The sequence below is a fragment of the Cololabis saira genome, chromosome 10 (genome assembly GCF_033807715.1).
Source record: "Cololabis saira isolate AMF1-May2022 chromosome 10, fColSai1.1, whole genome shotgun sequence".
Lineage (NCBI taxonomy): Eukaryota > Metazoa > Chordata > Actinopteri > Beloniformes > Belonidae > Cololabis > Cololabis saira.
In genome coordinates, this window is record NC_084596.1 from 15214675 (window position 1) to 15227996 (window position 13322).

Genomic DNA, 13322 nt, shown 5'->3' on the forward strand with positions numbered 1-13322 from the left:
GGATACAACTAGGTTCGACAATAACTTATACAATCTACACCTAGCCCGATCATTCATCCAGTATCATGTAAGTCCTGTGCGACCTGTACACCATCTGGGTAAGTCCATGAATAGTCATGCTTAGCCCCCTTACCCTTGGCTCGGCTCTCCCGCGCTGGCACACCCTGTCAATTCAGGCGTGGCTGTCTAACTAAACATCAAACTACATGTAAACTACACTAGCTAACTGATGTGGGGCTTATTAGACAGCATTTAGGACACTGAAGCCATTACTTAGTTACACCAAACTAATGACTCAGCTGATACTGAACCCCATGCTGAGTTTCACAGCAGCGGTGCCGCCAGTGTGCCCTGGCTGTGCATTGACATCCGCTCTGTTGAGCTGCTACATTACCCCCCCCCCCCCCCCCCCCCCCACCCACCACCACCACCACACAGACACACACACCCACACACACACACACACACACTAAACCTCTAACAATACTAAGGTATACACTGCCATCCATTTTACCAGTGTCAAAATTTTGCAGAAAATTAGGATTCTTGGACTGATATATGGTACAAGGAAGCCAAAGTGTAAGTCCATGAGTCCAAATTTAGATTCTACGTAGTGGAAAGGTTATGATTTGACACCAAGATCATTCAAATAGGAAATGTCTAAGCAATTTTGTTCCGAAATGCAATATTACTGTATATTCGATGGCGGCCATCTTGAAAAAAGGCCGCCATCTTTTTTTTTTTTTTGGCACAATGGTTTTATGAAAAGAGCAACCCCTAAGGAGTATGTGTGCCAATTTTGGTGCTTGTAGCCGCAACTGAACGATTCACCTGTTTTCTGCCTGTTATTTCTCTAACTAAGGGAGTCAATGATGAAACAAACAAGTCTTCTCTAAATCATCCTAATTTCTGAAAACATTACTGCCAACGGCGGCTCACGAATACCACGCATGTGAAGAAATGGTGATTGTACCACAAATGATATCTGTAAAACAACCCAAAAGTGGTCACTCAGTGTTTACCGACGTTAACTGTGCTACAGCAGCTCTGAAAATACTTGAAACTGAGAAATGAATGGACTAACAGGTCTAGTTTCAACTACAAGTTCGGCTCTTCTGCAGATTTTCATGTGATTGTCTTAACTTTTGACAACTTTCTCCAGTAAAGCGCTTTGACATGATGTTTTCACGAGTCCCTTCTGTCAACACCTTTAATACCAAAACATTAGTGTAATGCAGAACTGTACAGAGCATTTGGACATGAACGGGTGTGGGGTGGGTTTTCTGTTTAGTTTTTTTTTTTTTTTGGTTATTTTTGCAGGTTTGATTACAAACAAGAGCATCAATACATTCTTAGATTTCTTCTTCAGGTCCGTGTTGCTGAAGGAGAGCGCAGGCCGGCGCATGCAGAGGTGCAGCCTCATCTGCTGTTTGACCGCCCAAGTCCTCAAAAACACAAGCTCACAGTTCTACAAAGTCTTGTTTTCGGGGCTTTGGGGAAGGGGAGGGGGGTACGCAGAAAACGTGAGATGACGTACATTCAGCTTGGGAAGCCCTGGATCTTTACAGATGCTGCACTTTTCGATCCAGCGGCTGAAATAAGTCGTCTTCCAGGACGCGGCGGGACCCCGCTGCTCGCTTCAGCTCCTGTAAATGGCTTAGACTCCAGTGCACCGCTTTTGCAATACAGTCTTTATATAGTTATTTATATGTACTGTATATATATATATATATATCTTTACATCTTTAATGATTAAAATGTACAAAATAAGACGAGATGCTGCTGAAGAAACTAAATTTGAAGGTGACTCGGATTAAAAACGGATTTCCCTCTTTGCTCTCTCAACTTTATGTACAGATTGAGATTATAAAGCCGTGAAACCTTTTAATTATTCTTTTTTTTTTGTTATAAGTCAGCTATTTAGGACAAAAACAACCCTTTGTAATGTTAGAGTAACTTGTGATATTTCACAGGGCATCAGTCAGAGGAGTCAGTGAGATCTCTGGAGGCTACAGGTGATGCACTTTTAATGGAGGAGAAATGTTTTTAGCCTATAAAAAAATATATACAAGCCAATGCAGCCGTCTGTGACGTAAAGCTTTTGGTGACTGATGAGTAAAGCTTAAAAAGTGGAGCCAACGTATTTTTTTTTCTTCTTCTCGTTTGATGATCCTCTCCTGCAGGCACTAAGCACCATTGTGCAAAAAAAAAAAAAAAAAAAAGAAATCACCACACAGTGGCATCTTCCTCCTCTGATGGTGATTGGTAGTTTTCTGTCTCAGTGTTTCACTGATGGATATGCATCTCCCTCGTAACAACATCTGTGCTACACAAAGGCAGGTTTTACCCAGAGTTCACTGCTTCGGGGCCTCCAGCTGCCACAGTGAGGTCTAATAAGGTGCCGAGAAAACCAGCAGGTCTGTCTGAACACCCACACGGAACATCTCACCAACTTTAAGCCAAAGATTAGAGAGCGACGGCTAAACCACAGTCGCTGGTCAGGATTGGTATTTATCGAGCATCTCAGAGCAGAAAAATAAAGACCTTTCTGGTCAGAGCCTGACGTATTAAGCAACGCTAACTCCACCCCTAAAGGTTCTGTGTAATCTCAAAAGTGCTACGTCCCAACTCACCCAGAACTGTGATCAAACCCTGATTTCCCACAATGAAGGTTTCCGTGAAGGTGCCTTTGTTCAAAATCCAGCTTTTCATGATTATTTTTCCAGATGTTAACAACCTAATCATGTGGATTAATCCAGTAATTCCGTGTCTGACTGATAAAGCTCCACCGATCATGCAGATTGATGCGTTTCCCCACTGCTGCTTTCAAATAGATTATAAAATCACGATGCCAGGCTCCATTTACGACGAAAGTTCTGAGATACTTGACAAATATGGTGCATTTTATAAAAGATCACGGTTTGATGCACATCTGTCCAGTTTTCAGACTGCATTATCAAGACATGTGGAAGGTGGCGTTCACATTTCTTAACAGTATTCTGTCGTCGCACTCAATTCATGTTTACTCAATTTACTTCTTAATGAAACAACTTATATTAAAATACTCATAATTGGCCTTTGGGCAGGTTTTTTCAGGAAACGCATCCTTCTCAAATATTTTTAAGCCACTTTAGTATTCCTTTGTCATGGACAAAACGTCTGACCACAAGTGTAGGTATCAGGACAGACCGGTGCTGTTTCCCTGGAGGTGAGTAGAGATCTCCCCCTCCTCCCTCCTCCCCCCCGCCACCTTAAGTAAGCAGTCGATCCTGCTCCGAGCTTCCTCAAACCCCAGAAGAGCTCTGGAGCAACACAGCGATGGGTGGATGCATAGGTTTGATATGAGGAATGCTACCTCGCCTGGCACGGCACAGTTTTCTGGCTCTTCTGAGGTGCGAATGGTTGGAGGGAGATGACGGAGGACCAGACTGTGAGATGACGTTAAACAGTTTTTGAGGAGGGAAAAACAAAAAAACAACGTTTAGAGATTGAGTCTGCAGGCTGGCCGGATGTCTCATGCTCTTAGGAAATGATCTCCAGGATGTAGAAGACCAGCTCCATGACGATGGGACCCTCGCTCAGCTGACACGCGCCGCTGTGGATGACGGGGATCAGAGCGCTGTCCAGGTCGCTCAGGTACTGAGGCAGAAGAGGCTGGCCGTTACTCCCTGCCAGGTAACCCACCTGTGGAGACGGAGAGGTGAGATCTTACCACCGTTGGTGGAATATCTGACGATAAACCCGCACACGTCCATCATTCTGAGAGCTGATCAATAGTTTGAGGGAATTTTCAGCCATTTGTTTCCATGAGTCTTTACTCTGTTTCAGCCAAATAACTCAAAATATTCAAGAACAAAGATGATCCTCAACAGTTGGAAGGTAATCTACACTAATCTCTGTCCACTGCACACCCACTGTAACGTGCTCATTAGAATAATTTAAAATTACAAAATCAAATCTTGCATTGCCTAAAAACGTCAGCTGGGGCACCTTTACTGCATTAATTCAACCCAAAGCAGTTCACGTCAAAACACAGCATTTTCTGTTAGTACTCAATAGGGGTGTCACAATACACTAATCTCACGATACGGTACGATACTATAGCAGTATTTTTTTAACAACCTTGAATGAGGAACATATGACTGGAAAAAATTGTCTTTTATTTGAAAGACACAAAATACAAAACAATACTGTACGTTTGCCCTATTGTTCCAGTTTGTAATGCTTTAACTGTTTAAGTTTTAAAGAGAAAGCCAGGCCAACCATTTTCCACAAACTGAACTAAAAGTAAATGTCAGGTTTGCATTATGCATCTTCAGTTTCATACAAGTACAAATATTTTGCCACAAACTGAATAGTTTCTCTCATGTATGATTTGACATTTTTCTTTTCCAGAAATGTAACAACTAAAATTAAATAAATAAATACAAATAAATAAATACAATTTTACATCATAAAAAAATATTGATTCATGTTCACCTTATAAGTGTAAGAGGAGATTTATTTTTGTTAAGGTTATTTTGGTAATTCAGGGTTCATTTTATAAATATATTCTTTATATTCTGATGTAAATCAGGGACTATAATGACACTAGTCAGTTTATCTGTAGTGATTAGTCTGTTTTAGATTGGGCGGAGTGATACGCCACAGTACGGCACTAGGTGCTGTTGTTGATGTTCTAAAATCCTACACTGTTGAGCGGACATTAAAGTACACTCGAACTCGGAAGAATTTTCCCCCGTGTTTATCCTACTAAAAAGGTTTAATTTAATAAGGTAAGGATTAACTCTACACCAGCCTTACATAAGTAAAGGTTCGGAGCTCAAAACGGGACCGCAAAACGCTCCTAGTTTCTTCTGAGCGGAGTAAGATTTTGGTCCGCGGGTCGAGGCGCGGTCGCGGTCAGATGCGCGTTACTAGTCAACACAATAGATTAATATTAATAACCCAATATCGCGGCACGATATATTGTTACACCCCTAGTACTCAAACAAAAAATGTATAAACCTTATTCTACAAAATGTCAAAAATAAATTTAGCTGCTCAGTTTAAGAGGTTTTAAATGAGTTAACACTGAAAACCTAACCAAGCTGGAAGCAACAACGCTGCATCCCCTCCGCGTCTCCTCCAGCTTCCTCCTCTACCTGATCAGAGTCCAGCGTGACCCTCAGGCCCAGCTTGGCCATGCCGTCCTCCTTCAGCAGCTTCAGGTGAGGACAGAGAGCCATGCAGAAAGCTCTGGCCACGTTCTCCGTGAGCCGGCTGTGGTCGGCCGGGTCACTCAGGCCGTTGGGCTGGTCCTCGCTCTGCAGGAAGAACACCTGAGGGGAATCACATCAGCGCGCCTTTAAATATTTAATAAAGACAGGATTATGTTTGATCAGAGCGCCCTCCTGTGGTTGGAGATAAACCGGCCGCGTGGCCTAATGGATAAGGCGTCTGACTTCGAATCAGAAGATTGCAGGTTCGAGTCCTGCCGCGGTCGCTCTTTTGCGAATTTCCCCACTGTGGAACTAATTTTTTCTTCTTTCTTTCAGAACGGTTTGATCACCATTGCCCCTGGGTGGGGAACTGTGTGGGAAAACGCAATTACCGCTTTTTCTACAGCTTCATCATCTCTTTGTCCTTCCTGACATCTTTCATCTTTGGCTGTGTCATCGCACACATTACTCTGCGTAAGCTCTCTCAATATGGAAAAGTGTTGAAATGCTCTGATTCTACCACTTTCCTGTCATGTAATTAAGAATGATTGCAAGATTATAATATATCTATCTATCTATAAATCGAATTTCCTCCACCCATTTGCCTTCTACGTAGGTAGTAAATCTAACATTATAAATTATATCATCTTAAATGTAATCAGACTTAAAAACCTTATTGTCTGTATTTGCTCCCAAATACATCGTCTGATTCAGGGTCAATGGGTCTAACGTTGAAAACGTTAGAGGTTTAGCAGAGATGATGGACTAGAACTCAGCTGGAGAGAAAAAAAGACAAATCGACCAGTTTTGTTTGTTTTTATCCAATTAAGCAAAAAAAAAAGCTGGTATCCTGCCCATTTGTCCTCTGTTGAAAGATACCTCACTGATTGGGGATTTAAATTCAGGATCAGTAAATGGAGCAGTGTGTGGTGTCTCGTGTCGTACCTCAGTCCAGCGGATGACTTTGCCATTTGCTTTGAACTCCGAGCCTTGGAAGATCTTCACGCTGGTGATGGACTCCATGGACTTTCCATCTATCGGACTGATGACGCTGAGGAAGTTAAAAACACGACAGTGGGTTTGAGAAAATTATTTACAGCCCATTTATTAATACCTGCTGGACGGATTAGTCATGAGATTACCAAGCCATTTGGTAAAATTTAAGATTAGTTATAAGTAAATGTATTTAATAAAAAAAAAAAAAAACAGCTAAATAACGGTCGTCCAGGTAAACTATGAAGTAGGCCTGTGTTGAAAAAAAAATCGATTTTCCGATTCTAAATCGATTCTCATATTAATTCCTAAAAATCGATTCTTATTTCTAAAGATCGATTTTTTTTTTTTATCATTTTCGCCAGGTGAACTTTTATCCCAGTAGTCGGACACACAGTTTGTCATGACACTTCTGAAAAATGCCAGGTGCTTCATGGCAATATGTGTGCGTGGTGACAGAATAAATTAGATAAGCTAAAATGATTTGTTTACTGCATGAACTGTTGCAATTTCTTTCTTTTTCGCACTTTAAATGGATATTGAAAGGCCTGTTTGAGTTATTTATTTCTTAGTTATTTCACAATAATTATTGTGAAATTATTATTTCACTAGTTATTTTACAGTCATATAATCCAGGCAACAGCTCAAAAAACATTTTAAATAACACTAAGCCAAATCAATATCGAATCGGATCGAATCATGATAATCGATTCTGAATCTTAAGAATCGTAATCGAATCTTGACATTTGAATCGATACCCAGCCCTACTATGAAGGTTTGTAATGTATTTAATAAAAAATAAATAAAAAAAACAGCTAAATAATGGTCGTCCAGGTAAACTATGTTTGTAATTAATTAGAAGATAATTTCTTTAAAAAAAAATAAAAAAATGTTTTAGTTTAGTTCAAGTGCTGTGTATGTTCTTGAGCACTAAATACAATCTTCTCTGGCATAACATTTTGTTTTTATCCTCCTAAAGTACAGTATAACGGAGTGAACGTCAACCAGTTTCCAAAGAAAACACTTATATAACAAATGATAAACTGAAGCACATCAGTTTCACCTGGTTTAATAAGAGTCAACGCTGCAAACGTGCAGAGAATATAATCTGACTGTTGCAGTTCTGTTTAAATTGGCAGCTTTTATCAGTGTGTTGTTAATTTAATTGTATTTTCTGGTAATTTCAAACCAGGTCATTCCACTTTGCTCAGATTATCTACCCAAGACTGTACGACACCTCTCCCCCAGCCCCCTCCCCCCGTCTCACCCCTTGTTGTAGTTGTGGTCGTCTGCCGTCCACTGGATCTGGACCACTTCCCGGTTCTCCTCTTGGTCGGCTTTTCCACACATTATGGTGAAGTCCTTCATGTCCCTCAGGGCTTGCCGTAGGGAGTCCATGGTCTCTGCTGTGATCTGGATCATCACACCATCTAAAAAAAGAACCATCACAGAACCTAAGGACAAATTCTGGTTTCTTTTTTTATAATTATTTATAAAAGCAGATTTTCTAACTCAGCCCTTCAGCTTCATATGTTAACTCACACTGCAAGAGAAACCTTTATATAATTACATTCTAGTGAATCCAAATCCTTTTGTCATTTTTGTCTGGTTTTTTTATGTTTCTAGATGAAGTTTTAGGCGTTGCCTGGCTGGAAACATCAGGAGTTTAACAGCTGCATTCACATGTTCTCTTAAGAATGACAAATATTCATATTTGGCTGTTTATTGTTTTCCCATTTCTCACCTTCCACAATGCTGGTCTTGGCTAAGAAGCCAGACGAGGCTTTCAAAGCCCCACTGAACACAAAGAAGCAGGCGCCAGTAACTGTGCAAAACAAAGAATAAACATCACAATATCACAATTAAATTCACAAAGATGACCTAGTTTGTTTTCAGTCAAACGGGCAGAACAAATACAGCCGACTCACAGTAAGGAAAAGCGTTTTTCAGGCATCCGTGAGCCTTGCAGACAACACTCTGGTCATAAAGCCCATGTTCAAGGAGAAGTGTGAGGTCTTCAATGTGACAAGGGTGTTTGGGTCGGTACCTTTGCGAGGCTGGTGATGGATGCTGATGGCCTGCGTCTGGTAGTTCCCATCATCGTTCTGGACGCACACCAAATGGGAGTCGGCCCGGTCGTTGAAACACGCCCCCATGGCAAGCACGTGCTCGTTGGACTTGTTCATGGCCTTCATTAGCTGCAAGGACAAATAAAACACTGTGAAAAGGTGGCTGGGTTAAGCCTGATTGCGGTGGGCTTGTGGGTACGGCCCCCCACTTTAAATGAGCCGACGGTGAGCTGACAGGACGCAGAGAAAGACACAGATGCGGGTGGATATCAGCAGTACTCGAGTTGTAAAAAGAAAATCAGTGGGGATGATGGATTTTATCATATGGGGACAGATAATTAGTGCTGATTACAAATAATATAATATATTACAAATAATAGCACTGACCAAAACACGTGCAGGAATACTGCAGGAATGACATAGCAGCAGTTAAATGCAGCCTTCTGTAAGCTTTAAATATCCACTGGGCTTACATCAAATACATCAAAACACAACAATAAAAAACAGTTTTCTGAACTTATCAATATGATTCTGTCCTTCACAGGATAAGTAAAATGGATCACTGCAAAAACTCAAAATCTTAACAAGAATATTTGTCTTATTTCTAGTTAAAATGTCTCATTTTAGTAAAAAAAAAAATCTCATTACACTTAAAACAAGACTCATCACTGGAAAAAACAACAATTTTCACCTGTTTCAAGTAGATTTTCACTTGAAATAAGTAGAAAAATCTGCCAGTGTAACAAGATTTTTTTGCTTGTAATAAGAAGATAAATCTTGTCCCACTGGCAGATTTTTCTACTTATTTCAAGTGAAAATTTACTTGAAACAGGTGAAAATTGTCAAATAAGTTATTTTTCTGGTAATGACTCTTGTTTTAAGTGTAAAGAGATTTTTTTTTACTAAAAATGAGACATTTTAACTAGAAATAAGACAAATATTCCTGGTAAGATTTAGAGTTTTTGCAGTGTTTTTCTACTTATTTCAAGTGAAAATTTACTTGAAACAGGTGAAAATTGTCAAATAAGTTATTTTTCTGGTGATGACTCTAAATGTTGAAATAGCAGTAAAACCACATTCATTGATGAAATGACATAAGGGATGGAAAGGGGGGATGATTTTGACCGTTTTCATTTCAGGGGGGATGCCATCCCCCCTCATCCCCCCTCAACTCCAGTACTGGATATCAGCAGCTGAAAGATCCTGCATATTAATTCTACTAAATCTGCGTCTCTGTGAACAAGTCCTTTGCTAATCAGAAATACAAACTGAAAATCTGGAGGGCTTTAACCACTTGCTGCGATAAAACGCTCGCCCGCAAGCTGCTGAGCGATGGTTCCCACTTCACATTACTGGCTTCCCATCTGTTGTCATCAGCAGCCAACAGCTACAACCGGCAACGCTCGCTTCACCATAGCCATCTTTCCCAGCCAAATGGCACTGGTGTGTATCACTTCCCCTGCCTGAGCGTTCATTCACACCCCGGAGGCACTGACGTTATCGAGAGTGGGCAGCCAGCTCCTAATGCTTCGCTGCAGGGATCCCACTAAGATTGCTCTAGATCACCTACACATGAAGAATGTGAGTGCCGTTGTTCAAGGAGCTTCAAGCGAAACTCCTTCACTGATGTCATCAGACTGAAAAACAGGTTTTTATCTACGTGACCCTCCAAGACATGTCTAAAAATCTGCTTTCCTTTAGAATTCATTTTAGCTCAGATGTGAGAGTTACTTCTAACCCACCAAGTTACAAAAAACCCGCGTATAAATCAAAGTCTGGTGTCGTTTGTCTGTGATGTGGAAGCAGATGACGAGCGTAATGTAGAACAGATTTTAACGCACTCTGAAACATCCTCTGAGCAGAAACTGTCAGTGAAACAACATGCATACACCGAGGAGAAATGCCAGCTCATTTGGTCACCATGGTAACATGTTTATTGCATCATGAACAGGGGTATTTTGTGTGCGAGTCCTGCTTCTTATGACAAAAAGTAGCTTCAGATCACCTCTCTTACTAAAATCAAGTTAGATAAAAGTATTTTTACTGCTTCTTCTTTTTTTTTTACATGTTTAATTATATGATTTTATAAAAATCTTACGGTGGTGGTTTCAAGCCCGGATAAATGTTTAAGCCAGTATGTTTAGTTTAGTTTATTCCGGTTATGACATCACTAAAAAAAAAAAAAAAAAAGCATAAAAATGACAAGAAAACTACGGTAATACACTGTTCAAAGAAAACATTACAAAAAATTTCCAATATACAAATACCATCTAGACCGAAAAAGGTGTAGGCGGAAGCAAAGCTTATTATTTGCCTACCCTCAAAAAGATTAATTAAAGTAATGAGATGAAAGCAAGAATTAAGAGAAAAGACCGACAGTAAAACAAATTGCCTCCATGGGGATAACAAAATTTCCTCAAGAAATAAAAAAAAAAAATAAAGGTGCAGTCTACATGTTTCCTTCATCCTTAAAAAATCAAATCAAATCACTAATTAAATAAATACCCAATTCAACATAGCAAGCATCACCACTCATTTATTTGATATAAAGAAATCATCCTTCTTTTCAATGTTTTTTTAAATAAGGTTAAGGTTCTATATGGAACACGATGGTCAACTGTGGCGAACCCTCAACAAAGAAAAAACCCAGAAGAAGAATTACAGGATTTCTCTTTTGACTGTCAATCCTATTCAATTTCTTTTTAAAACAGTCATGTGCATGTTTTTCAAGTTTTACTGAGCAAATAAAACTCTAAAATCAACTGATTTCAAAGGGAACGGCAACTGAAACGACGCTAAAGTCCATGTAGTAACTCTTCTAGCAGCAGAGCCACCTCATTTCAGAGTCTCGTGTGACATCATACATGAAAACGCTGGATGCTCACCTCGTTGTAGCGGTTGCTGGGGATGTTGATGCTCGTCTTCCTCACCTCCATGTCCACAACCAGACCCTTCACCACTGGTAGAGTATACTGGTAGTTACGGAAGTCCTGGAACGGGATGGACGGATAGATTACTTTCAAGTTCAAAACTAAAAGAAAAGGACCATTCACATAAAACAAACTAGTGCATTTGAAATGTAATTTCTTATGGCAAGGAGCTTTTATGCTTAACGATAGGAAACTGGGTTTCAGGTAATGCTTTTTTTTTTTTTGGGGGGGGGGGGGGGGGGTTTGGGGGGCACTTACTGCAAGTAGATTCATGATTGTGTGACCGGTTTCTCCAAAAAGGGGTTTTCTGAAGCGAACGCTGAACAGTGGACACGGATAAACTGCAAAAGCAGATATGCACTTGTTGGTAATTGCACAACAAACTGTACCGACTTTCCTCAACCAAAAGACCATTCATCCTTTTTTCTCTTGGTGTGAAATGATCAAATCAGAAGTCATTTGTGGATGCAGAAGAAACTAGCTGGAAATGGCTGTGAATGAACCGGGTACCAAACCACTTCACAAGAGCAAACTCCTGTGAAGTGAATGTTTACGCCTGGCCAGACTGTCCCGAATCATTTACTTCAACTGCCAAAATGATATTTCTTGTTTTCCCCCTGCTCTTCATTCATTCATACATGCAAACTTTCTGAACCACAGACACGACACATAAAAACAGTAAAATTTTCCTGCATTGGGGAGGAGCGTTGTGGATCCACAAGAGAGAAATATGGCTCTCTTCTGCTGCAGCTAAAGCTTCTTAAATTACTATTTTTGGCCTTATCACAACCAACAGCTGTAAATGTGACCTCAATACAAACTCATTAGTGATAGAAATTAAAAAATAAAACACTTCAACTGCAACCTGCAGCAGGGATCTACCGGCTGATACGGCCTTCTGCTGGTCAGCCTTTCTGTAGAAATACAGCGGCGTTTGTGTGCTGGATTTAAGCCATGGTGATGCAAACATTTTTTTTTTTTCTTTGCTGTAAAGCTTCAGATGAATGTGTCTTTGTTAATGTATTCTATCCGCACTTTCAGGAGGAAGGCAAGAGGCTTAGGAGAGCTAGGCGGCGCTCCACTCTGGCAGGTCTGGCTGTGAGAGGAGAGGATTTGGTGGAGAAAAAGCCTTCCTGATGTGTGTGAGATGCCGCGGGAGGAACTTTAATGCAGGCTGGAGTGATGTCAGGCTTCCTCCGACAACTGACGGACTAATATCTGCAACTTCTTATTTCACCAGAACCGACCTTCATCTTCTCCAGCGACTTCGCCACATAAATTAGTTGCTTGTTTGAAGGTGGTAACATTTTGGTCAGTTGTTTTTTTTTCTTTTTTCTCTTTTTTCTTTGAGAATAAAACCTTGTTTTTACGAGTATGGAGGTCCTCAGCTTTTAAAACACACCAATAAAAGCAAAAACAGAGCAGATTTGTTAAACCTTGGCCTTCATTGTCACTATAATCCTGTGTTTATTTCAATGGCTAATATAAAGAAATGTCCCAACATTTTGCTGATGTTTTTTTATTTTTTATACAAAACAGCAGATTTAGGTTTTATATGTATCTATTAATGTTGCATTAGGTCACAATCCCATCATCATTCTTTTGAATGTGTAATATGTAGCCTGGTATTCATCTCAACTCACATCGGTACTCTGCTCCGAGACGCAGCATGAGGCGGATGGGGAAGACCTTTGCCCAGGGAGTCTCCCACTTCTGGATGAGGATGCCGAAGAGGTAGGGCGGGTTGGGGAGCAGCAGGTCCTGCAGCGACTGGAAGGAGGGGCTGATGTAGAGGAAGCCGCCGTGCTCCTTGCTGCCCAGGAAGCTCTGCGTGAAGAATGAGTGGCTCAGGTGGCTCAGCACGTTACCTTTAGAAAAGGAAGACGGAAATGAAGAGATGGTAGTTATATAGGAGACTGAAGTAGGAGGACAAGGGACTGTGGAAAGTGGAGAGGAGAGAACGAGTGGTAAAAACACCCAAATCATCAGCGCAGTAAGAAATGAAGACTGATATGAAAGTGCAAATTCTACAGCCGCCCAACATCATATCACCCAGTTTCATACAGCACATAACACAATAATGCCAATGATGAGAAAAGCGGTCCAGGGGTGAGATTTGCTAAAGCCAG

The 13322-nt window shown here is 40.6% G+C and overlaps 1 protein-coding gene and 1 non-coding gene across 4 annotated transcripts in view; one reads left to right on the top strand and one right to left on the bottom strand.

Annotated features, from left to right (window-relative positions):
- Positions 1 to 2010: 2010 nt before the first annotated feature.
- The window catches only part of zfyve9a (zinc finger, FYVE domain containing 9a), a 41214-nt gene continuing 29902 nt past the window's right edge, over positions 2011 to 13322 (bottom strand). For all 3 annotated transcript variants that reach the window (XM_061731792.1, XM_061731790.1, XM_061731791.1), the window contains exons 11-19: positions 12837 to 13061; positions 11452 to 11534; positions 11149 to 11253; positions 8242 to 8392; positions 7939 to 8019; positions 7462 to 7624; positions 6147 to 6252; positions 5145 to 5321; positions 2011 to 3684 (exon numbers count right to left, since the gene is read on the bottom strand). In XM_061731792.1, coding sequence (XP_061587776.1) covers positions 3523 to 3684; positions 5145 to 5321; positions 6147 to 6252; positions 7462 to 7624; positions 7939 to 8019; positions 8242 to 8392; positions 11149 to 11253; positions 11452 to 11534; positions 12837 to 13061 — 1253 coding nt within the window. In that variant the 3' untranslated portion in view covers positions 2011 to 3522. The remainder of the gene's footprint in view (positions 3685 to 5144; positions 5322 to 6146; positions 6253 to 7461; positions 7625 to 7938; positions 8020 to 8241; positions 8393 to 11148; positions 11254 to 11451; positions 11535 to 12836; positions 13062 to 13322) is intronic.
- On the top strand, positions 5413 to 5485 carry trnar-ucg (transfer RNA arginine (anticodon UCG)). The gene has a single exon. It is a non-coding gene; the product is annotated as a tRNA-Arg (tRNA).